The following is a 26,364-nucleotide window of genomic DNA, read 5'->3' on the forward strand; positions in this document are numbered from 1 at the left end:
GACAAATACAATCGCTTTAAAATTTTTTGTTTATACATTATCTTTTTCTTTTTATTGGTTGAGCGCATTGAAAGGGCATGACTCAGATTAGCTTTCGTGCTGGCTCCACCCAATTAAATTCAACTGATTTAAACAAAATACAAATATTTGGCAATTTTATTTTTATTAAATCGTTGCGTTCCCTTTAATGCCTCCTTTCTATGAAACAAGATTTGTTTTACTAATCACGATCGTTTTTATTAGAAAAATAGTAATTAATAAAAGAGAATGAAAAAAAAGAATGAAATATAATTTAATTTAGCTTTCTGTCTCATCAATGTGCTAAAACGTTAAGGGGTACATATTATTTTTGGTCTAATTTTTCTTTTTGTTTTAACAAAATGGTCAAATAAATATTTTTTTATTTTTCTTGCTAATTAATAATAATAATAATAATAATAATAATAATAATAATAATAATAATAATAATAATAATAATAATAATAATAATAATAATAATAATAATAATAAAATTAATAAATAATAATATAAACCTTTAATAAAAAAATATGTGAGAAGGTAAAGCCTAGCTTATATACGGTTAAAATGCAAAATAAATTTTAATGCGAGAAAAAAATTTGGCGTATAATAAACAAAAACACCGAAACATTTTATTTGATTTAGGGTTGCATTTGAAACTAATAATAAATTCTTTTACGATTTTTCGTCTTTTTGCTTTATTCTTAATCTTTCTACATCAAAAAAATCTGAAAGAATTGCCAAATGTTTTTTCTTGAGTTTCAGGTTTTGTGTTTTTTTAGCCTAGTTTATTTAGGTAACAAATATGAAAACGTGTTTAACAGCTTGAAAAAAGTAGGAATAATTCTTTTTTCGACCGAATTTTGTCATTTTTCAGGACGAAATACGCAAACCATTTTCAGTTTTATTTTATTTTTCAAATTTTGAGGAGTGTTTTCTCAAATAAATCACTAATTTTGTCTTACTTTGTAGATTTTGGACATTTTTTGATCAAATATTCTAAAATAAATGATTTTAAAATGCACGATAGGCTTTTGTTTATAGACGCATCATTTTGAATAATTGCATTTTTTTGGTTCAACTGTTATTGTCGAAATTAGGAAATAGCAAAAGACTCGAAAAGTGTGGAAGAAGATGCGTCTCAAAATAATAAAAGTTGGTGTGTATGCGAAGGGTTAACAGTGCCGGTGAAAGATGAATCCATTTGGGAGGCCCCTGCCGGCCTTCAGAATTTACAGTTTTTATTTTTGTAACATCGGACTGTCCCACTAAAATGAGCTATAAATATTTATAAAGCAATCCATATCCTATTGCGAAATTCTTTGCTGGAGGCAGCGGCTATTTTAAAATATGACGAGCCACCCTGTGACATAGTAAAACAATTCCAGCGTACCTTTTTCCAATTAGTGTCGCTGTTATTTGGTTGTTCTTCGTATTTATGGTCGAGTCGGTCCCAATTCGAAATTCCTTTCATTTAATATCAAGTGTTGCGGTTGAAATTCCGTCACATTAAGCGAGGGCTGGTTATTATCATTCAGCCGTCGATAACTGTGTCAGTAAAAATAGGGCCCCGTTTAAATACAAACAAGACGTTTATTGAGATTAGACGGCCTCTCCGGCCGAATTCTTTGAGGTCTCATGTTTATTTAATCCTTTCCAGTGAATGGTCCGTATTAAAAGAGAATTAACAATTTTAACGGACGGACACGGTTAAGAGAACGGGAAGTAATGTCGGAGTAGATTAGCATATTGTGAACGTAGTACAGCTCATTCGTAGCTTCTGGATGGGTTTTACAACGTCCGCCGCTCATGCGGAAGATATCGCTGGGGTATATTTCAAGTGGGGCGATATGACCACTGCTCTGACCCTTGTTGGTATGCAAAACGCTGCGCATTGCACTTTTCATACCGACAAACTGGAATGCATCGGCCGGCGTGCGTTTTTCACATTCTCAAAAGCTGCACCGGCGATAAAAGTTCCAGCAAATGTCCCATCATCACGGCGCAAATGCTTCCATAAATATGTTACCGCGTTCATCGCAAAATAAACGGTCAAGGAAAATTATTCACACACAAAGACTGGCTGGTGTTTACATTATTGTGGAAACGGCGCGATTTACTGCCAATATTCAATTTCATTAACTAATAAATCATTTACGACTAACCAGACTAGGGCACATAAAATTTACAGCGCCGTTCCGCAAGTTATTTCTTTCCTAATTGTTGGGTAATCCTTTATTAAATAACAAATCCAAGCGTAAAAGAGTTAATTCAATTCAAATGTGTTGCGTTCAATTTGGGCAACACATAGCGCCTGTCGGGGTTTAAGCTTAATTTTTAACGCCACTGCGGCTAGTTGTGCACACAAACAATTTTGCGCTACTTTTCAATCATTTATTAGTAACAATAAACTAATAAATCTAACTGGAAGCAGTTTTTTTCTTCAAATTCTACGTTATTTATTCTCGCAGAGGAACGTGGTGGATGCAAACAACTACATCAAAAGGGTAGAACGCGTCCAACCATAATACTTGGACAAACTACAACTAAACTACATAAAAATGTAATGCCTTTGCAAAGCAAGTATCTGGCGGAGTCGGCCAAGATATTAAATTATGTAAAATCTATTTTAGTAAGAAACGTCGTAAGTTTAGATATTTGAAAGAGGTAAAAAAAAATTAGATCTTTAGATGCCAGAAAATTCAGAAGAAGATGCAAATAAACTAAACACATTTTTAAATAACGTTTGGCACGATGCAATTAAACATAGTACTACAGCAAAATCAGTTTCAATCTTGATATATCGCAGCTAAATTGTTAGGAACTGTAATACTTATTTAACGTTTTTTTCCAAAGTGTTCGAGTTATGTTTCAAAAAGATCATCAACATAAATTTTACTCACAAAAATATTTTTAATTTTACAAATAATAAAACATAGGGAGAAGAAAAAAGACTCGTTATGGGTCTTTTCCTGGATCTATCTAGAGCATATGGATCCTGAGATGCTATTAATTGGAAAAACTTGAACAAAGTGGAATAAGGGGTGCGGCACTGAAATAACTGGAATCTTATTTATCTTTAAGACAATTATAAAAAAAAACAATTAAAGTTACAAATGAAACTTTGGTGAAGTGAAGGTGAGGGTTTCTCAAGGCAGTATTTCAGGTCCGCTACTCTTTGGCAATACCAAATCTTTTGTTCTTTTAAATAAAATTGAAAAATGGTGCCACAATAATAAAATAAAATAAGCAATGAGACAGTTGAAACCTCCTCGGGAAAAACACAATTCTTTGAAGTTCATGAAAAATTCAATTGATTGAATTGCAAATTATAAAACAATTTCAGTTTAACTTTTTACTTTATCAAAATTTTGGAAAAATATTTGAAAATCATTAATTTTTTTTGAGTTACGTATAGATTTATGTGTTTTTTTGCCCGTTTTGTACGTTTGTATACAGGGTGATTTTTTTAGAGCTTACATTAACTTCTAATATAGCTTGAGCTTTAAAATTTTGTATACGATTCAAATCGACTATTCTGAGTTTAACTAAATTGTTTTTAAAATGGCTGAGCTTTTAGAACTACAAAAGTTGGCGTCAAGTTTAAAATTTTAAATAGTAACCACACATTTCTATTGCATATTTGAATTCACTTTCTCAAGCTAAGTAAAATTTACCCAAGTTGTGGCTACTTATCTGTCATAGTTTTTGAATATGTATTTTTTTGGTTTATCGGTGGTGGTATATCTAAAATATCACTGCCTTTGAACCATTTGCGATAAGTGAATAATTTTTTTTGCATTCGATAATCGAAGGTTTGAAGAATGTTCTAGAATTTTCAAAATTGTCAACTGACAAAATTCGTGGCTAGTATGATTTTTTAAAAATAATTTTCAAAAAACTGCTGTGACTCATTTTTTGCTAATGGAACGACCTATTTTCTTAATTAATTAAGAGCACAATTTTATCGTATTTTTCAAAAGTTTACTTGATTAAAAATGAAAATTATGCTCCTTGTTGGATTTCCTTGGCGTGGAAACTAAATAAAAGAAAATTTAAAAAACCCGACACACCAAACCTTTATTAAAATACACTACGCGTTTCAACCACAAAGTGGTCATCCTCAGGTGAGAATATAAACTGTTTATATTCTTGTGTTTTTAAATAAAGGTTTGGTGTGTCGGGTTTTTTAAACTTTGTTTTATTTATGAAAATTATGAGCCAAAATTCTGAGTTTTGCGATTATTTCAAAAAATGTAAGAGATAGATATAGAAGAATTTAAGAAAAGTCTGCATAAAAATTGATGTTTTTTTACTGCCATTGAAAAAACCGTGTTATAATTATTTTTTAATCATTATTTTAAAAAAATCATAGCAGCCCATGACAAACCTAAGGACTCGAGAAAACTTCTTGAACCTTTGGCTATCAAATGCAAAAGAATTATTTAATTATTATAAAGAGTTTACAAGCTGGGATATTTTAAATGCACCCCTGCAAATAAAAATTTGTATAAAAAAATTAAATTACATCAAAAACTATGATATGATTAGAATACGATTAGGATATATTTCACTTCAAGAGACGAATTTAAAATTACATTAAAATAGGTGGTTACTATTTAAAATTTTATTTTCTCGTAGTTTTGGAAATTCAGCCATTTTGAAAATAATTTAGTTAAGTTCAGAATGGTCGATTTAGATTGTATACAAAATTTTATAGCTTCAGTTATATTAGAAGCTAAAAAGTGTCTAATGTAGGCTCTTAATATGTGCTGTTTTATATTTATTGATGCATTTATTTATTGACGAGTGGAAAGCATTTTGTAATGTACTGTTCGATTAATAAATTAATATTTAATTTGTAGTTTGTGTCTATATGCGAAAAATTCATCACTAGAGTGCAGATTTAGTAACAGGAAGCTGCATAAATCGTAACGCAATGTCGTGTCTTTGCATCGACCGCTGCACCGTTTTGCAGCGTTGAATTTTTTAATTAGGGCGAATGCGATCCATCAGAGATAACAAATAGCAACAAGGCACTTATGTTTTTAAATTAGCTTGGAGTATGTGATATGCAATAGCGTGGCCGAGAGTCGAAAGAGCCAAGAATGATTTTAGTCACGCCACAGATGGGCAAGGCTGCGGTGTTGTGCGATGTTTGCTTTGTCTAATAACGGTTTTTTTATATTTTCCAGATCGGCGACAGGTCCAATCCGGAATTCAGGATAATCACCAACGTTTTCAGCACAGTGATGTACAAAGGTGAGTTCCGCGAGGAGGCCAAAGTGAATATTGCTTGATTTATGGTTAATTAAAGAAGAGGTCAATCATTCGAGTCACGCCATATACAACCCCCGACTGTATTATTTATGACACGGCATTTAGATGAAGCCGCTCGCGTGTCACTCCGGTGTGTGGCACTTTTACCGTAATGAAACATATCTAAGACTAACAAGTTAAGGTGCGTGTGGGGATCTAACGTCGTCTATTAAAACTCCATTAGTTATTCCACTTCCGTTAAGAAGTCAACACGTGACACAAACAAGCGTCACCCAGAAACAATTATCAAAGTCGCCCTCAGGTTCATTTATCAAACGATGCTCTGTCACCACTACACTTCCGAGCATTAAACGATATCCATTTACAGACCCCAGCCTCTATAAACCGATATCATAATTAATAACAAACAATACGACAATTCATTTAACCTGCGGTGCTGTAAACAATACCGAGCGAATAGCACCCACACCGCAAGACTGCTACAGATAATAAATCACAATGCCCGATACGCTTGTTTAAATTATTAATACGCCCGACGCCACTCCGCAAGGTGTAACGGTCATTTCTCAGACTGTTAATGTTGCGATAAATCTTTTATTACTTATTCCTTTTTTACTGTCCAAGCCTATAATAAACTCCGAAAGTTACTCACTCTACCGCCAGCCACAGAAACAGACGTTATTTAACGTAATTTTTAATTTTCGTCAAACCTAAAATTCCTAATTTTGGTGGATGCGCCGGGATAGTAATAAACTGCATTACTGAAATAATGCTACCACTAGTTTAAATGCAAAGTAGAGGAAAAAATATAATTTTTAATTTAAAGATTAGGGTTTTAGCTTCAAAATTTGGTGGATGCGCTAGAATAGTACCGAAATCCAATAAATTCTATTACCTTTATTCAAATAATGCTACCACTAGTTTAAACACAAAGTGTAGGAAAAAACGTTTTAATAAATAAAAAAATATATTTTTAATTAAGAAATTAGGGTTCTAGTTCTAGTTCTAATTTTGGTTGATGCGCCGGGATTGTACTTAAATCCAATAAACTTTATTACCGTTACTCAAATAATGCTATCACTAGTTTAAACACTAAGTACAGGAAAGAACTCTTAAATAATTGTAAAAAATCTAATGTTTAATTTAAAGATTATGATTCAAGTTTCTAATTTTAGAAGATGCGCTGGGCTAGTACCAAAATTCAATAAATTGTTTTACCTTTATTTAAATAAACACAAAGTGTAGGAAAAACTCTTAAATGAATAAAAAATAATAATTTAAATAAAAAATTAGGGTTCTAGTTTTTAATTTCGGTGGATGCGCCGGGATGGTACTTAAATCCAATAAATTGTATTATTTTTATTCAAATATTGCTACTACTAGTGAAAACACGAAATATAGGAAGGAACTCTTGAATAATTGTAAAAAATGTAATCTTTAATTTAAAGATTCGGGTTCTAATTTCTAATTTTGGTGGATGCGCCGGAATAGTACCGAAATCCAATAAATTGTATTACCTTAATTTAAATATTGCTTCTATTAGTTTAAACACAAAGAATATGAAAGAACTCTTGAATAATTGTAAAAAATGTAATTTTTTATTTCAAGATTTGGATTCTAATTTATAATTTTGGTGGATGGAGAATACCTAAATCCAATAAATTGTATCACCTTTGTCCAAATAATGCTACCACTAGCTTAAACACAAAGTATAAGAAGGAACTTTTAAATAATTGTAAAAAAACGTAGTCTTTAATTTAAAGACTAGGGTTCGAGTTTTGAATTTTGTTGGATGCGCTAGGATAGTACCTAAATCTAATAAATTGAATTACCTTTATTCAAACATTGCTACCACTGATATAAACACAAAGTATAGAAAAGAACTCTTGAATAATTGTAAAAAAGTAATCTTTAAAGATTATAATTCCAATTTCTAATTTTGGTGGATGCGCCACGATGCTACCGGAATCCAATAAATTGTACTACCTTTATTCAAATAATGTTACCTTTGGTTTAAATACGAAATGTAGGAAAAAAGTCTTAAATAAATAAAAAAAATAATTTTTAATTAAAAAATTAGGGTTCTAGTTTTTAATTTTGGTGGATGCGCTGGGATGGTACTTAAATCTAATAATTGTATTATTTTTATTCAAATAATGCTATCACTAATATAAATACGAAATATAGGAAGGAACTCTTGAATAATTGTAAAAAATGTAATCTTCAATTTAAAGATTAGGGTTCTAATTTCTAATTTTGGTGGATGCGCCAAAATAGTACCGAAATCCAATAAATTGTATTACTTTTAATCAAATAATGTTTCCACTTGTTTAAACACAAATAATATGAAGGAACTCTTGAATAATTGTAAAAAATGTAATTTTTAATTTAAAGATTTGGATTCTAATTTCTAATTTTGGTGGATGGAGAGTACCTACATCCAATAAATTGTATTAACTTTGTCTAAATAATGCTACCACTGGTTTAAACACAAAGTATAAGAAGGAACTTTTGATTAATTGTAAAAAACGTCAACTCAATTTAAAGACTAGGGTTTGAGTTTTGAATTTTGGTGGATGCGCCGGGATAGTACCTGAATCTAATAAATTGTATTACCTTTATTCAATCATTGCTACCACTGATATAAATACGAAGTATAGAAAAGAACTCTTAAATAATTGTAAAAAAAGTAATCTTTAATTTAAAGATTATAATTCTAATTTCTAATTTTGGTGGATGCGCCACGATAGTACCAAAATCCAATAAATTGTACTACCTTTATTCATAATGCTACCACTGGTTTAAACACGAAGAATAGGAGGGAGCTCTTGAATAATTGTAAAAATGTAATTTTTAATTTAAAGATTAGGGCTCTCTTACAACAACAGCCATTAACTGTTTAACTGTAGTTTACCTCCATCACAAGTTTCATATCTCGTGCACGGACATTAAGGCGTCTAAAGTAGTTTAGTAGTTTTATAAAATACATTATTGTGAACCACTATTCTCGTTACAAATTTTATGTAGTTCAGAAAAAAGTAAGCTCTTTTGTTGCACATACGCTTAAGTGCATGTAGCATTTTTGTTGGTATTAAGACTAAATCAAAAACCAATTTTTGTGTTTCGAAACAGTGGCGTAATTTGAGAGCTTGCTTTTATATTCGCCTAGTGTCATCGTTTTCATTCATATGCGAATAAAACGTTGAGAAATACTAGTAGCAATCCAAACCGAAGCACATCATATCCGCCTGGCTAGATTGTTACGGATTGTTTAATAATACCCCATTTCGAAATCATAGGCAACACGAAGCATCAATCCGCTTGAAGTGGTTGAATTGCATATGTGGATATGTGCACAGAGCGCAAATTCAATAATGTAAATTAATGGAAACTTTGTAACTGGATCACTTACAAGGTTACACTTCAGGCTCGTATCGTCTCAACAAGTTGACGAAGGGCAAGGGGGAATGGGGAAATGTATAATTACACAAGTTGGTCTAATATTATTGTAAGTGAGAGTGTGAGCCGTTTAGAGGAGAACAGGGCAAGCAAATTGATTCTTCGGGTCGCATTTTCGAAGCGGAGGTGGCAACGACCAACCGGTAATCGGATTGTCGGGACAAAGAAGCTTTGTGAAGAGAGGTGCAACCGGAGTTGCATTTTGCCGGCGCCTTAAATTATTCACAGCAGGTTTATGGAGGAGGCGATTATAATTAAGAAACTGGCAAATATAATTACACGACTTTATTAACACAAATTGCCGACAATCATTAACTAAATGCAGTTTTTAATTGCGTGTTGTTGGCTAGTTTGCAACTAGCTAATTAAATTTATATTTAATCTACGGCGAACGCTGGGAAGAAAGCTAGATTTGGATCAAAATTACGGGCCTGCTGTTTCAATTGTGAGTAATGTTTACGTGTTGCATTTATCATTCTGTCGTCCCTAGCCCGCCAACCCTTGGGCCAAAAAAGCCCCCGCTAGTGAAACTAATGCATCACTTCCATAATCTCTGATTAAATCACTCGTTTTTCCGTTAGAATTTTGGCAAAACAAAAATCCATTAAACAGTGCATGTGTCGGTGAGTAAGTTTAATTCGGACAATTAACCGAAGCATATTAACCGACTCATCGTGCATTGCTGGAATTCTCCCAGCATGTGTGCTTCCGAACGAATTGATGGTATCACCGGGCATTCATGCGAGTTATTTATTTGTGGTTCTGACGAGAGCATCAATAACTAATCAAATAATCTGCATTGCACAAAAATATTAGTGTCAAAATATTCATGTGCGCTGTCGCGCGTTTGACTACCACCATAAATATTTATGTATCTATAAATTTAAGGCAATTTTACGTCGTCTGGAAATAAAATATCTAATGATACGGCCGATCAATATCAGAGACGTACAAATTGCAAAAATCGAACCTGATTTAACGAAATTTCAAATGTGGGTGTGGTGTAATTTGGGACACGCCACAGCGATAAAATGTGGCCTTTGGTCCTATTTTAATAAGCGTCTCAATTTTCGTCGCAACGCTTCGTAAAAGGAATAAAGTGTAAACATTATATGCTGCTGCGATCCACATATCATAGCCTGGATGTCTCGCAAGTAACATACGACTGACTCATTCAAATGCAAATTGAATGAATTCTATTATTGACATTAAGATTGTGCATTTATTTACATAATAATGACGTACATAATGTATGTTAGCGAGGCTATACTAAAAGCGTCTTTTGTAAATATTCCTCATCAAGTCGCCGTCTTTTTGCATTTTTCCGTCTTTCATGTACCATCAGATATTAAAATTTTAGCGACTGCGTCTCGCAGGACGTACACGTAATTTATCGAGCTTATCACAAAACAAAAGTTGATTTGTGAAGTCGCTAGTGTAAAAATCACTCGACACATCCAAAACCTCGGCGTGCGTTTGATGTCAAATAAGTTATTTAAGGGCGCGCTTAATGTCAAATCCATTTGGTTTAATTGCACCTGAAATAACGTGTGTTTTATGAAGCCTCTCAAGTGGAATTAGCGTCGAATGATTTCATAACGATCGCGTCGTCCCGTTCAAACAATAATCAATCAGTCCCAAGTGTGCGTCCAACGTAAATAAGTATAAATAACAATCGGTGGCGGTTGCGTCAGTTTAAGCGTATTTGTTCAAGTGGTCCAAAGGGATATACGGCCAACTTGTCATTGTCACGTTGGACCAGGACACGCCATACACACCCCCACTTTTCACTATCAAAACCCTTTCACACTGTCACATGCGACTAATGCATAAACAACATAAACGTTAAACGGGTTATTGCGTGCGGTTTTGCGCCAGAATTGAAATTACTACGCGGGCAACTGCCCTTTCTTTACACGAGTCCGAAATATCCTTAGGACCATAGCTAAGGACTAATAGAAAGTCAATCACAGATAAGTCAAATCTATTATTGCAAGTACACCCACGTAAAAAAATGTTTACTTACGATTAAAAGGAAAGCTATACCTTTCCCAGTTATAGTTCAGAATGTAGGTATCACATTATTTTCAAAAAATGATAAAATGATAAAATCGAATTTTATTAAAAAATGTGAGACAATAATTACTTGGAATTATGGGTTGTTTAGTGATTGGTAAAAAATAGAAATTGTAGCAGTGTTTATAAATATCTGTGTTTATTAACCAAATTATCAATGTTTTGAACGGAAATTTATTATTTTGCACTATATTATAGATAATATAGATGAGATACCGCTTTATTTACAAGTTAAAACTTTTTTCAAAAAAGGCACCACTGTTCTGTATTGCCAATTGTTTATTATTAAACCCTATATCAAAAGCGAAGGGGCACTGCTGGAAATCAGTTAACTGTGCCATAAATTTTTGTACACCGGTCGCTAAAATTTTTGTAGCTCTTGTCGTATAAGTGAATAAAATGATAGTGTTGATTGTTATTAACATACAGATAATATTCTGAAGTATTTATTTGTTATGCCGTTTGTTTGATATATTTTATACTTACTTCTTCCGATTAATCCAAAACTCTAAAAAAAAATTTGAACCCTAATATGAGACACTTGAATATTGGCTGAAATTGATACAAATGTGAGGACGCAATAAGGGGAAATTAAATAAAAAATGATTGTCTGTGTCTTTTGTTTTGTGGATATAAAACCTAAAAAGACGTTTAAATATGTTTTCAGAGTTATTTTTTATTTTACGAAAAACTGTTAATTTGTTTATTGTTTATTTTGTATCATTAAATAAAACATGTATCAATAAAATGGTTGGTTATTTTCGACTTGGTTTCTTATGAAAAGTTTCATACTGAGAACGTATACTGTCTCATATTGGAAACCCTTTTTTTTAAACAGGTAAATTTCACATATTTGAAGAAATCAAACTTTTAAACTAAAATAAAAATTCAAATTATTAATGCGTTTTCCTCTTGAAAATAGATGTATGTCCATTTCAGAAAACGTTCATTCCCAATGAAAAATATTCAAATTAAAAAAAAGTGAATTTAAAAAAAAATGTGTCTCACAATAGGCATATTCACTCTAGCTCTTTTTCTTTTAAATGCTGAGAGATACATTAAACAATATATGCAACATTAATTTTAAAGCAAATACTTTATGGGTGAACGGTGCGAAAGAAGCAAATGGTATTACATTATCTGTAGTTGTGGGTTTTGAACCCATAGATAAAGGATTAGTTTGTTTGATAACTGTAACTTTTTAATGAAATCAAAAATTTCTTATGGGCGAGAATACCCACTCTACAAAGCGTCGAATTTCAACCATTTTCCTTGTTGTTTTACAACCGTTGTAATTAACACTTTTAGAAGTTATTTACAGGATACATTCTCCTACTCAGGCTGTAAGAGAAAAAGTGTTTTAAAATGCTGTCAGTGCTTTATTTAATTCAGAAAAAAATCCTGGAAATTAAAAAAAATGGTGCTTTTTAATTATTTTAATTATTTCCCTTCTACAATGAGTGGTAAAGAGAAAATATACTACTTTTTGCCCTGTAATAGACTCTTAGGAATAAAGTAGCTTTTGTTTTAACTTGAAATTTTCAATCGTTAACTCGTAAAATTCTTAAAACTAACTGGCGGAACTGGCCTATGATATCAGCGATCGTTCTATTGTGTGCTCGCTTCAGCACAAGTCAATGTCGTACAAGCATAGTCGTTGATAAAAATAAACAAAAGTAGGTGATCACATATTTTAAAAACGGACTTGTTTAGTGAACACTTATTTTTATACAAAAATTTTTGCTGAATTTGAATTCGAAATTAGTTTTTTGATTTGGAATTGCTTTCATACTAAAAAACGTACGTGGAAATTTTTGAAAAACTTAAAATTGGTCAATAATTTCACTTACATCGACATATCTTTTTTCTGGATAAAGCTAGAAGCTTCTTATTTGCAAAAAATTGCTCAATGTGTGTAGTTTTAACGTAAATATACAACTTTTAATTTTGTTAAAAAAAACTGAGAAAATTAGGCCAGACTACGGGTACAAAGAAAAATACGCTGCATTACCACTTCAAGCGTGTTTTGCAGTAAATTTAAATTGCAATAACTTGGTGAGTATTAAATATATCGAAATAATTTTTACACCTAAAACCTATTTTAAGTTATTCACTTCATTTCATCTCGATTACGTATAATCTTTTAAGATAATTGATAAAAAAAATCTCGCATCTTGAAAATCTCACTAAACATAGTTAAACGTTACAAGAAAAATGTAATTTTCTCAGTTTGCTTTTGCCAAACTAAAACTCGTTTCTATTCGTTAGAATCCACATCTATTGAGAAATCATTTGCAAAAAAAATTAAGCTTTTAGCTTTATCAGAAGGAAGGACGATGTAAATATAAAATTTGACCAATTTTATGTTTTTCAAAAATCTTTACAGAAATATTTTTTGCATAATGAAGGCAATTCCATACAAGAAATCGAACTTCGGATTCTAAATTAGGAGAAAATTTTGTATAAAAATCAGTTGAAAAAATTGTGTGCCTTGCAACTTAGACTGAGAAATAAATTATTAATTATTGCGCGCTACTGATGGACCCTGTCCTGAGCAGTTGGCAGTGTTGACATAGAGTAATATAAAATATGTGGCGGCAAATGACTTGTGAACAGTTACTATTTGAATCACAGGAATTCTCCCCCTTATGAATGAAACAATCAAGAATTCAAAATTGTTAGTTGGCAGGGAAAAACTGTCATTGTTACCTGTCTCCATAATTATAAATCAAACCAGAATATTTCTAATGCTTCATAGAGAACTTCTTTAAACCAGTTTGCGACACATTTGCCGGTAAAACATTATATAATATTATTCAACAGTGCACAGTTGTTCCCGTTCCAGATATCAAAGCTCAAAATGTGTCGACTGGTGACACTTTTGACCTTCCTACTGGTTGTGCATCTTTCACTGTTTAAAGTTCATGCCAATCCCATTGCATGTTTTATTAAAAAAGAGCGAGCGCAACCTGTAGCTTTAACACATGGGGTAGTACTCAACAGGAGATACATCCTAACAATAAAAAAACCACTAACGTACTATCCTGCCAAAAACCTGTTAGTAATTTTAGGTTGCACAAACGAAGGACTTCGCACGTATAAGTCAAAGTACAGATACAGGCTAGAATCGATAGAGTTCCAAGCAGACACGAACTTAGCAATAGCAAAAACCTTAGAAAATATCAATTTCTATGGGTTTGCTATCAGTCAAGCCCACGTCCAACCACACCAAACGTTCAAAGAGTGCCACGTAACGTTCTCCATAAAACGCAACAAAATCTACAATTACGAGCTTTTGCACGCGTTTGGAGTTACCACCAATTTGGTAAAAATATGGGCGAATGAAGCAACTGACCCGACTTTGTATGCCACTACCAAAGTGGACCGGGACATCAAACTGTGCACCTTTGACAGTGGATTACCCGTTTTTTGCGAGTTTGGAGTCGTCGGACTTCTGGAATGGCCCCAACAGTGCATCAAACCAGCTTCACTTTGCCACGACGAGTGTATTAGTGTGACGCAAGGAAGCTTTCTTACTTTTGCGTTCTTGAATTTCTACCAGGAAGAGGTGATTAAAAAAATTAAGAAAATTAAACAATTTCAATAAAGTTTAGAAAACAATTACACTACGTTTTTATTAAATAATTGTTAACAGGAAATAAGAGGACAAAAGCAAGCAAATATGCATTGTCCTGTTGAACAGTTTAATGTTGCTTGAAATTATTTTTCCTCCTAGTAGACATGGCTTTCTCATTCTTAGCACCACATTTTTGAGATAGTCCGAATATTCCTCTCGATCACTTGGATTCATGTCCATGTTTTGAATTTCATAATCCGGAGACTTAACCAAATAATCGTTATTATACGATACATCGCCTGGTTCCAAACGAGCGGATTTCAGCACAAATTGCCAGTGTTTCCCAAGTTTGGTTGATTCCTCGCTTGACTCACTAGTAGCCTCACTGCTGGAGTCCTCTGACGTCTCATTAGAGGCCTGTCTTTTTTCGCGACCGTACAAGAAAGGTAGAATGCTGGAATCTTGTCCGAAAAGGTACACTTTACTAACAGATGCAGCTGGAGGTTTATTGCACTGATTGGTTTCTTCCGCAAGATTTATTCCTTCCAAGGATACATTACATACGAGGGGGGCCCCCAGATCGGCACACGTATTTAATATATGTTTCGTATTCGAAGCACTGACACAAGATTGTTGGTCGGTGTCGGTTTTACAAGTGGTCGGATTATCTACAAGATTGACAGGGATTCGGTTTTGTTGCCATTTCTTTTTTCTCAAGTCTAAATTCCAAGTCACTAGTTCACAGTTGGAGAGCTGAGCTTTCGGAGTGAAATGGTAAAACATGGTCCCACCAATCGATAAATCATTAAATTTTATATCAACCAAGGTTTCTAATAAAGTCAGAGCTTGTTCAGGATTGGCCTCGTCTGGAAATTTTGCTTGTAGGGAAAGCTGTAAATGTTTAAACTGTACCTATTTGGTTCCACACGTCTATAACACGGTACTTGTCCTTATTCTTCGCAATGTCAATGGAAACTTCATGTCCTGTAATTACCACCAAGTTTGCTTGAGGATTGATAATTTGGTCCAGTGCCAGAACCCATCTCTCATTTAACACATTTCCTGTCCCTATGAATCGCTCAATTGGATCACTGATTTCTTCGTCGACGATTAGAACAACGCGATTGTAGATCTGGTCTTCCGCAACGATTTGTTGCAAAAATAGTGGCAACAAAGTGTACTAGAGATTCATTGTTAATGAGGGAAAATGACAAATTTTTATTTATTTAGTTGTTGGTGGCAACTGGTAGTTGAAATTTTTTTTAAAAGCCACGACGAGTGTATTAGTATGACGGAAGGAAGCTTTCTTACTTTTGCGTTCATGAATTTGTACCAGGAAGAGGTGATTCAAAAAATTAAGGAAATCAAACAGTTTCAATAAAGTTAAAGGTTTAGAAAAACAATTACACTACGTCTTTATTAAATAATTGTTAACAGGAAATAAGAGAACAAAAGCAAGCAAATATGCATTGTCCTGTTGAACAGTTTAATGTTGCTTGAAATTATTTTTCCTCCTAGTAGACATGGCTTTCTCATTCTTAGCACCACATTTTTGAGATAGTCCGAATATTCCTCTCGATCACTTGGATTCATGTCCATGTTTTGAATTTCATAATCCGGAGACTTAACCAAATAATCGTTATTATACGATACATCGCCTGGTTCCAAACGAGCGGATTTCAGCACAAATTGCCAGTGTTTCCCAAGTTTGGTTGATTCCTCGCTTGACTCACTAGTAGCCTCACTGCTGGGGTCTTCTGACGTCTCATTAGAGGCCTGTCTTTTTTCGCGACCGTACAAGAAGGGTAGAATGCTGGAATCTTGTCCGAAAATATACACTTTACTAACAGATGCAGCTGGAGGTTTATTGCACTGATTGGCTTCTTCCGCAAGATTTATTCCTTCCAAGGATACATTACATACGAGAGGGGCCCCCAGATCGGCACACGAATTTAATAAATTTTTCGTATTCAAAGCACTGACACAAGATTGTTGGTCGGTGTCGGTTTTACAAGTGGTTGGATTATCTACAAGATTGACAGGGATTCGGTTTTGTTTCCATTTCTTTTTTCTCAAGTCTAAATTCCAAGTCACTAGTTCACAGTTGGAGAGCTGAGCTTTAGGAGTGAAATGGTAAAACATGGTCCCACCAATCGATAAATCATTAAATTTTATATCAACCAAGGTTTCTAATAAAGTCAGAGCTTGTTCAGGTTTGGCCTCGTCTGGAAATTTTGCTTGTAGGGAAAGCTGTAAATGTTTAAACTGTACCTATTTGGTTCCACACGTCTATCACACGGTACTTGTTCTTATTTTTGGCAATGTCAGTGGAAACTTCTTGTCCTGTAGTTACCACCAAGTCTGCTTGAGGATTGATGATTTGGTCCAGTGCCAGAAGCCATCTCTCATTTAACACATTTCCTGTTCCTATGAATCGCTCAATTGGATCACTGATTCCTTCGTCAACGATTAGAACAACGCGATTGTAGATCTGGTCTTCCGCAACGACTTGTTGCAAAAATAGTGGCAACAAAGTGTACCAGAGATTCATTGTTAATGAGGGAAAATGACAAATTTTTATTTATTTAGTTGTTGGTGGCAACCGAATGTTGAAACTTTTTTTAAAAGCCACGACGAGTGTATTAGTATGACGCAAGGAAGCTTTCTTACTTTTGCGTTCATGAATTTCTACCAGGAAGAGGTGATTAAAAAAATTAAGGAAATCAAACAGTTTCAATAAAGTTAAAGGTTTAGAAAAACAATTACACTACGTCTTTATTAAATAATTGTTAACAGGAAATAAGAGAACAAAAGCAAGCAAATATGCATTGTCCTGTTGAACAGTTTAATGTTGCTTGAAATTATTTTTCCTCCTAGTAGACATGGCTTTCTCATTCTTAGCACCACATTTTTGAGATAGTCCGAATATTCCTCTCGATCACTTGGATTCATGTCCATGTTTTGAATTTCATAATCCGGAGACTTAACCAAATAATCGTTATTATACGATACATCGCCTGGTTCCAAACGAGCGGATTTCAGCACAAATTGCCAGTGTTTCCCAAGTTTGGTTGATTCCTCGCTTGACTCACTAGTAGCCTCACTGCTGGGGTCTTCTGACGTCTCATTAGAGGCCTGTCTTTTTTCGCGACCGTACAAGAAGGGTAGAATGCTGGAATCTTGTCCGAAAAGGTACACTTTACTAACAGATGCAGCTGGAGGTTTATTGCACTGATTGGCTTCTTCCGCAAGATTTATTCCTTCCAAGGATACATTACATACGAGAGGGGCCCCCAGATCGGCACACGAATTTAATAAATTTTTCGTATTCAAAGCAGTGACACAAGATTGTTGGTCAGTGTCGGTTTTACAAGTGGTCGGATTGTCTACAAGATTGACAGGGATTCGGTTTTGTTTCCATTTCTTTTTTCTCAAGTCTAAATTCCAAGTCACTAGTTCACAGTTGGAGAGCTGAGCTTTAGGAGTGAAATGGTAAAACATGGTCCCACCAATCGATAAATCATTAAATTTTATATCAACCAAGGTTTCTAATAAAGTCAGAGCTTGTTCAGGTTTAGCCTCGTCTGGAAATTTTGCTTGCAGGGAAAGCTGTAAATGTCTAAACTGTACCTATTTGGTTCCACACGTCTATCACACGGTACTTGTTCTTATTCTTGGCAATGTCAATGGAAACTTCATGTCCTGTAATTACCACCAAGTCTGCTTGAGGATTGATGATTTGGTCCAGTGCCAGAACCCATCTCTCATTTAACACATTTCCTGTCCCTATGAATCGCTCAATTGGATCACTGATTCCTTCGTCGACGATTAGAACAACGCGATTGTAGATCTGGTCTTCCGCAACGACTTGTTGCAAAAATAGTGGCAACAAAGTGTACCAGAGATTCATTGTTAATGAGGGAAAATGACAAGTTTTTATTTATTTAGTTGTTGGTGGCAACCGGTAGTTGGAATTTTTTTTAAAGCTCACTTTGCCGAATTTTTTCTAATTGTGAATTACAACAGTAATGAAAAGACAAGGGTTTGTTTTCATGTTGCTTGACTGCGGAGCGGAAATGATTCAAAGGCTTTGTTCCAGTGTAGAGAAGAAATTGCTTGTACGTTTCTCTTATTCCAGTTAAAGTTGTCAAAAGAATAAAGTGCACATTTTTAGTTTCCGTTCTAAACAAATGAAGCCTATCTCGTGCAAGTCTTATTCAGACCGTCGCCCGTAATTGCAAGTAACTTCAACTCCGGCTCCTTCTCTAAAATCCCAATTAGTTCATTAAATTCAGATGTGCCCGATTTTCCAAGCAACTGTCTTCCAGGTTTGATCAAAGCGGCAAAAATGTATCTCCGGTGATCGAATCCGATGTACCGGAAATTTCCGTGTCGGCATGTGGCCAGTTAATTTAAGTAAAACAATCCGGAATTTGCCGCATTCCGGGCGTTAATGAAGGCCCTTGGCCGGTGTTGTGTTTTTATTTACTTTTAATGGTCGCGATAATTAAAATCGGGTTTATTTTAGTAACGAATCCATAAATCGTCGCTGTTATCCGGTACACCGCAGCGTGGCGTCTATATCGGGTAGTAAATCATACCATTGCTGAGTGCAGATAGCGACGCTCTTAGCCAACCAATAAACAACCTCACTCCGGAATTCGACACCATTTTTCATCGCATTTTAACGACACGGGAACATAAAAAGTCCGGGATGTTTACCAAAGGAAGCCGGTCCGAGGGACACACACAAATCAAAAAGGAGAACACATTCGTCTCTCTGTGTGTGTTTTTGGACTTTGTGCATAAGTATGGATTTGCAAAGCGGCCACCAAACATCGTCTAATCTCATTTCAACTACGTCTTCAACAAACGCCCTTTATTTAATTTCTAAAGTCGGGTCCTTCCAAATGATGGTATATTTGATGGAAGCAAGTTAGTATAGAATAAACAATTTTGTCGTAAAAAAATATTTATTATTTTAATATGCTCCTATAAATCTTGCTAAAAACTATTAATCTGAGACGAGTTGACGGATTAAATTGTTCTCAATTTCCTATACTAGGGAAGTATAAAAATACGTACGTAATTTACTAAGTTACTAGGCATCTGATCTCTGGAGTGTCTACATTTTAAAATTGTTTTTTTTTACATGTACGGTGGTCTCCGAATATAACGAACTCAAAAAATGCATCAAAATCAGTTCGTCAAATCCGAGGTTCATTTTCCACAATTGTTCGTTAAAATTTGTCACTAAAATAGTTGAACAAATGAGTTTTTGGCAAATAATAAAAAATGTTCGTTTTTTAATTCTGCTTCGAATGATATAAAAATAAAAAGAGGTTGCCATTTGAAATATTAGAAATTAGCAAAATATAAGGCTCTAAATTTTAAAAAGTTTGGAAATAAATTGTAAACATCCTGTAGTAACTTAGATCAATCAAACATAATTAATAAGTCTGCTAGACCTTGGACAACACGTACCTAGTAATAATGTCAACAAAAATCCACTGTTTCTACTTGTTATTAATTTTTAAAACTACAGGTGAAAAACCGATTTTTTTGGTTTTTATTTTTTTTAACAATAATCCCTGAACCGATTTGAAAAGAACTTCAAGGACATGTAAAAAACTAAAAGGGCATCCTAATAAACACAAAAAAAATAATAGCTTGCCAATAAAAAATTTTATCATTATGACATCACACTTTTTTGAAATATTCTGTATAATCAAAAATATTTCCTTGAAATGCATCCTAGAGTATAAATAACGTCTACAAAATATCAAAAGATCAACTTTAGTAATAACGTAGCTGCAGAAGACGGTAGCTGGGCTGGACCACTCTGTATATTGCTAAAGGGTGATAGGAGAGTGGAAATAATGAAAAATAACTTGATTAGAGTTATAATATTTATAGTTTCTAAAACTAAGCGAATAAATTTGGCACCAACAATAATTCAAAACAAATCTGATTTCTGAGCATAGATATTCAAAATCTATTATATTAAATTAAAATTAGCAGAAGCAGCTACAGAAAACAAGTTCTGTCATGAAAAATGTAAAAACAAAAAAGTTTTACATTAATTTTTTTGGTAAAGATAACATGGAATTTAATTTCTTCAAATCACTGCCTATTAGGCCCAGTTTCCGGAAACATATTTAACCGAGAGATAAAATTAAACCTCAGTTAAAACCAATAAGATATGCACTACCTTAGCAAATAACAGAGATTTTTATGATAAGTTTACATCTGAGATTTCTCTCTAGACATTTGTGTCAAGTGTCAGACACAAAATTTTCGGAGCTGTAGCTGTACATTCCGACAGAATTTTTTGTAATTTCTTTGATGGAATTCTGTTGGACACTTTTCAAAATGTGTTTTCAGCAACATATTTAGGTTTTTAACCACCTTTTCTTGTCATTCATTTTGATTTTTTGTCGCAACACTTACAGTAGACGATTCGTCAATTTTCGCAATTTCTGTGAAACCATAGAATATGAACCATGTCTGAACTTTAAAATCTGTAGTGTTTACATCTGTCACTAAAAATGTCTGACATATTTTGCTGACACTTGAAATATGTATCAGACATAAATTCCATCTTGCTTAACATCATGACACTTTAATATCTGACATAAATATCGTGTAATAAGTTTACAGATTAACTGCATCATGAGGCGCTGAGGTGGAAATTGCCACCTCTCAAAAAGTATTAAAGTAGTAAAAGCTCAGGTAAAGCAAGTTGATTTATTTTGACTTTTTTGAGCTCTATCATAAAATATTTGCACAACTATCAAATTCACACAACAATTAGGTTTAAGAACACAAATTTTCACCACTAAACATGTTTTCAGATAGTAATTCGATATCTTGTTCATCAGTTAACACTTCTCTTGTTGTTTTCTAATCATCAGTCCCGACATCTTTTTCAAAATTCGGTGAAAAGTTCGTTATAAACGAAAAATTGCATCACATTTTAAGTCAAGTCTAGTTCATTATAACCGGACACCACTGTATTTTAAATGCCGATCAATCTTTATATTTTAACACACATGTCTTTTCATACGGTCGTACATACTCCGTTGGTGATGTGCTGAAAAATAATAGTTAATATAGTTAATTCTCAAAACACTGATATATTGTTAGACATAATTTGTTGTGTTTTAATTAGAGTCTCGGCACAAGATTGGGTTGTGTTCTGTTTAAAAGTAGTAAATCCTTCTTTGGCAGTTATCGAATGTTCGGCGTGAATATTTGTGTTCTAGTGCTAGTTAGATTTGGCCATTTATCTATTTAGATTGTAGAGCATTGTGTTGGGCGTTGTGCCGAAGTGAAAGCCGCATAATGGAAAGAAAGTTTGAATAATGATGGTAGGCGAGCGCGGAGCCATGGTATAGAAGCGCTGCAACTCGAAGCAAGAATCCGAAGGTTCTCGTATTGTTTTATAATGCGCAATCAATCCTCGTTTTGATGAATGTAAGCGCGTCTGTGATATGACAGGCGCGGAAGCGGGGCACTAATGCAAAAATAAATCACCATCTTATAAATATATTCTCGGAATAAATTCACATGGTGGATGTATATGAGAAGGCCAGCGCTTTACATTAGTCAGATTGCTCACGATCTGTCTGCCAGATAATGGCCGTCATTTTTAAGAGGGTTGAATCCGAACGCAACAACCATTTGTATAGGCCGACGTGTTGCTATTTATCCAGTTGACAAAGCATCAGTTGGTGCAGCGCTGCGCCCTCCGCGAGGTGGGAATGGCAAGATGAACAGCCGTGATGATGTATCCGTGCATGATGTCGACTGACAACGTTGGCTTAATCCCGAGGGATTAGCACCTGCTCGCGGTTGATGTCGACCCTATGATTAAATGTTAACTACACTACGTGCGCGACGATCGCTTCCACTTGCAACAACCGGCACAACAATCACATTGGAAGGAGAATCTCATCAGCAATCACATCCTACGACAAGTTATTTCAAGAACATTACTGACAAATTCCGATTGCTTGGGTACCTCGCTCATTTAACAGACTTAATTCCCCGGGGAATAGGAAGCGACTAGCTCTATTACCCCCGAATAGTGCAATCATCGCAGGGCACAAGAATTTTGACTTGAATTAAAAATACTTAAAGAAAAGGCAAGAACTGACGGAAACAAAACTAAAAAATTCAAAATCAGACCAGGACCTTTTTGGCACTCCTAACAACTCTTAACTCTTTCGACCACATCTTGTCAAAAATCAGAAAAATTAAACTTTTAAATAATAATAGTTATAGCTGAGATCCCAACATAAATAGGTGAAATAATTTCTGATGAATATTAAAGTTTATTAAAAATTTGCTTTACCCTACCTTAGACAATAATATACATGAAAGCTATCATTAAAAATAAAAGTCATGTCCTTTTAACATGTGGCCAAAATAATTCATTCTGAGTTAGTTTTTAGTTTGGGTTTCGTTCAGACCAAATTATCAAGAACTTAAAAATAAATCTCGAATTAAAATTGTATAGAAATTTAATTCTTGATGTTGACAAATCGGTTCTTTTAAGAACCCAAAGGTAATAATATTCTCTATAATCTCTATAAGTATAATTCTGTAAAAGGTAATGGTCGAATTGGTTCCCGGGTGGTGGTCGAATTGGCTCCCGCATGAGCAGGTAGGTAAAAAGGATTAAGCCAAATATATGTCAATATTTTAGATTTAAAGCTTGTAGAAATGTTCAAATAATTATTTTCTTGGCACAAAATCCAACAACAAATTTCATTTATTCATGGCTAACTGGTTACTTAAAAAAAGGAGAATGTAATTTTTTAAGCCCAATGCTCTCCTGTAAATTTCGTAAAATGTTTCGTCTAGTAATGACTATTAAGACATCTCACATGATGACGTTGCGTTCGTTAATATGTCTATTAATACTATTAAAGCATCAAAATAGAGACAAATTACAAAAATAATTTTAACATTTTTCGACATAGTACCCATTAAGTTCTATGCGCCTTCTTCATCGTTTTGGAAGTACTTGAATACTCGAAGAAATATTTATCCATAGCCTTTAAATTGTTAAAATACGATTTGTTTTTGAACGTTTTGGAACTTGTAAATTTGTTCATACACTTACAAACGCCATTTCTGTTATCATAATACTTTAATCTGTTTACCTGACCTACCTGACCGATGGGAACCAATTCGACTCGTCCCTAATAACTAAAGTTATTTCAATAATAACAATACAATAAATATAATATTTGCTGAAAAAAGTCTAGTATTTTTAAAAATATGATAAACAAAATTAGATATTTCTACGAATATTATTTAATACGTCACAGTGCTTGTCGTTGGAATATCATCATGCCCTAGGGGTTGAGGGTTTCAAATTCCAAAAGAATCCTTAAAAAATATTTTCTTGATAGCAAGGTTTCCAAAATAATTATTGAAAATATCTTAGAGTTATTTATTTTAGACACATAATAATATGTTCTTTGACTAATTACATAGAGAAAATAAAAATCTTTTTAGTCTAAGCTATTAAGAACAATTTATTAACATAACTATTTTTTTTCTTAGATTTGCGTTGAATTCTTTTTAATACAAAACATTCATTATACTGAGTGATTAAAAAAACGAGTGGTGTTGTAAAACTTTTATTTCTGAACCCATTTCAAAAATTAAAAAATAAATAAATGTGTTTTAAAGTGGTATACGCTGATGCTTTTAATTTTTCTCTAAATATTACATTTTTCAGTTGTCCTCTAAATAGTTGCTTCTTATTATTGTTAATAATTCGCGTGTAAATTGTAAAATATGAAAAAGGCGTATGTAAAATTAACTGTTGAGTTGTTCAGTGTAAACAGTTTTACAGCATTTAGTTTTCAAAATATGAATTTTTTGGTAAAAAATTAAATTAATTTTGCAGCCGAAACCATTACTTGATTACTCATTACCCGTAATAATGGGACCTTCGTTAGCTATTTTAAAGCGAATTTAAAAAAATTTAAAAATTGGAGTAGCGGCATCGTTGTAATCGGCATAAAGAATTCTATAATTGTCTATAATTCTTCTATAATTCTATAAGTGTCTAAGAAAAATATACGTGTATATTAGCTGTTTCAAAACGCCAACGTCACATTTTCTCTCAAAACTAGTTATAAATTACATATACACTTCAAAAAATTAATAGCTAATGTAATTTATAGTTTCAATAAGATATCTACTCTTTAATAACTATTTTACATTTTTATCAACCGTATTTAAAAAAATATATTGGTAAAATGCGACGTTGGCGTTTACATAGTTTTGAAACAGCATAAATTAGATACACATACTTCTGTTATAATTAGTTTACACATACTTTTACTTTGAAATAGAGACTGAACAAACAATTACGTTAATACCTCGCATAAATATATTAAAATTCTGTGAAAGCCTCTAAAAAATAAACTAGCGATTTCATCAAATTTTAATCTCATTTGCAGCTTTATTTTTCCTGTGTATTTGTTTATTTCTACTCGTGTGGATAACACGATTTAAAAAGTTCGCAGTTAGATATCGTGCTATCGACAGATCGTGTCAGCTTCGCAAGTCAAAATAAAAACCGCCGGACTGTCGAAAAAGCAAAGCTGGTTTAATCGCTTAATAGAGATTATCCTTTTGTCACATCTCGGTTTTGTGTTGGCCACAGTGAAACGATTTGAAGTTGTTCATTTATTTATAGAATCAAAAACAGGTTTCTTGTGGTGAATCGATGGTAATTATTGTGTAGTTAGGAATCTCCAGTAACTCCGTAGCCCAAGCAACGATATAAGAGTTGGTGAAAGCCGTTTCCTTCTCGTGAAATATGGTGTTGGGCTATCAGAGGTTATCGAGGTAGTAATGCTTTCGTTCCGTGATTTTGTGTAATTATTGTGAAACAGGTGCATGTTTTTGTGATTGCTTCTTAATTTAGGGTGTTTTGTTACAAGCCAGAAATTATGCCGGTTAAGTGAATAGATTAATCTATGATGCAAATGTCTAATCTTGTATTTAGTCTTCGTGGAATAATCTTTCAAAGCAAAATACTGTATATAACGAAAACTTGTTTTGCGTATCAAAGCACAAACATTATGTAAATGCAAACATAAAAGATGTTCATTAAATTCAGTGACTTTGTAAATCGCTAAAGAGATAAATATTAAAAGAGTAAAGAGTTTTTTTGTACATTTACTTCGTATATCTAAATATTCAATGAGTTTTTTCCACCCGCCTTAGATGGATGAAATGTCTCCTCGTAATTTACTGCGAACGACGACTCAATTTATTTTAGAAAAAATCGCTTCCTCCTTTGATCTTGATCAAATTAAAGCGTTTTATTCGTAATAACTGAACAAACCTAATGACTGCGAAATAATGCAGTTCAGTAATCTCCTAATCCCATGTATGCACTACAGGCAATCCCTTTAATTTTGCATTTTAATATTCGCAGCCTGTTTTAGTATTCCCTTAGCAAATTTGCCCAAAGCAACTTTGATAATTATTAGGAATCTCAGTTTTAGAACAAAACAAAAAATTACTCGCAATTAGAAACTAGAAATGACTACGCTTTAATTCAACTGTTCGTTACAACGACGTGTGCTGGTCACGTCGCCTTTCTTGGGCCGATAGTGCCATTAATTCATTAGCCAAACAGAACTCCTGCAACCGCAGAACGAGTGCTGGCGTTAATCTAAACGAGCGTTTATTTTGTACAATTTCAGCGGATTCGACGCATTGCTCTTCATAGATTTTCCCATGACGCTGCAGCGTAAAACCTATATCGAGGTGAAAAGGGATTTCAAACAACGCAAAAAACAGTTTCGTTAATTATATGCGTCGCTCTAGTTTAGTAGCACGTCTAGGCTTGCTCATCCCTTTTATGAAGGGAGCGCTCCCTCAAGACCCGTCGTTAGCGAAAACTGCGCGCAGGTAAA

General features: G+C 33.7%; 2 protein-coding genes across 3 annotated transcripts in view; one reads left to right on the forward strand and one right to left on the reverse strand.

Moving 5' to 3' along the window:
- Nucleotides 1-26,364, forward strand: part of CARPA (Carbonic anhydrase-related protein A) — a 100,037-nt gene that overhangs the window by 59,789 nt on the left and 13,884 nt on the right. Inside the window, exon 6 of the mRNA XM_969080.5 lies at nt 5,214-5,280. Within this exon, the coding sequence (XP_974173.2) occupies nt 5,214-5,280 (67 nt within the window). The remainder of the gene's footprint in view (nt 1-5,213; nt 5,281-26,364) is intronic.
- LOC107397843 (uncharacterized) lies at nt 15,801-18,369 on the reverse strand. 2 transcript variants are annotated; one of them, XR_010335370.1, is made up of 3 exons: nt 18,041-18,369; nt 16,682-17,994; nt 15,801-16,635 (listed from the first exon to the last, which is right to left on the reverse strand). XR_010335370.1 is itself a non-coding variant. In XM_015979522.2 (2 exons), the coding sequence occupies exons 1-2, from the start codon at nt 16,959-16,961 to the stop codon at nt 15,830-15,832; spliced, it is 1,086 nt and encodes a 361-aa protein (XP_015835008.1). In that variant the 5' UTR covers nt 16,962-17,017; the 3' UTR covers nt 15,801-15,829. The 2 variants fall into 2 exon arrangements, 1 of the variants encoding a protein (XP_015835008.1); XM_015979522.2 differs by lacking the exon at nt 18,041-18,369 and having other exon boundaries at nt 16,682-17,017.

This window comes from Tribolium castaneum, chromosome 9, assembly GCF_031307605.1.
Source record: "Tribolium castaneum strain GA2 chromosome 9, icTriCast1.1, whole genome shotgun sequence".
Classification (NCBI taxonomy): Eukaryota; Metazoa; Arthropoda; class Insecta; order Coleoptera; family Tenebrionidae; genus Tribolium; species Tribolium castaneum.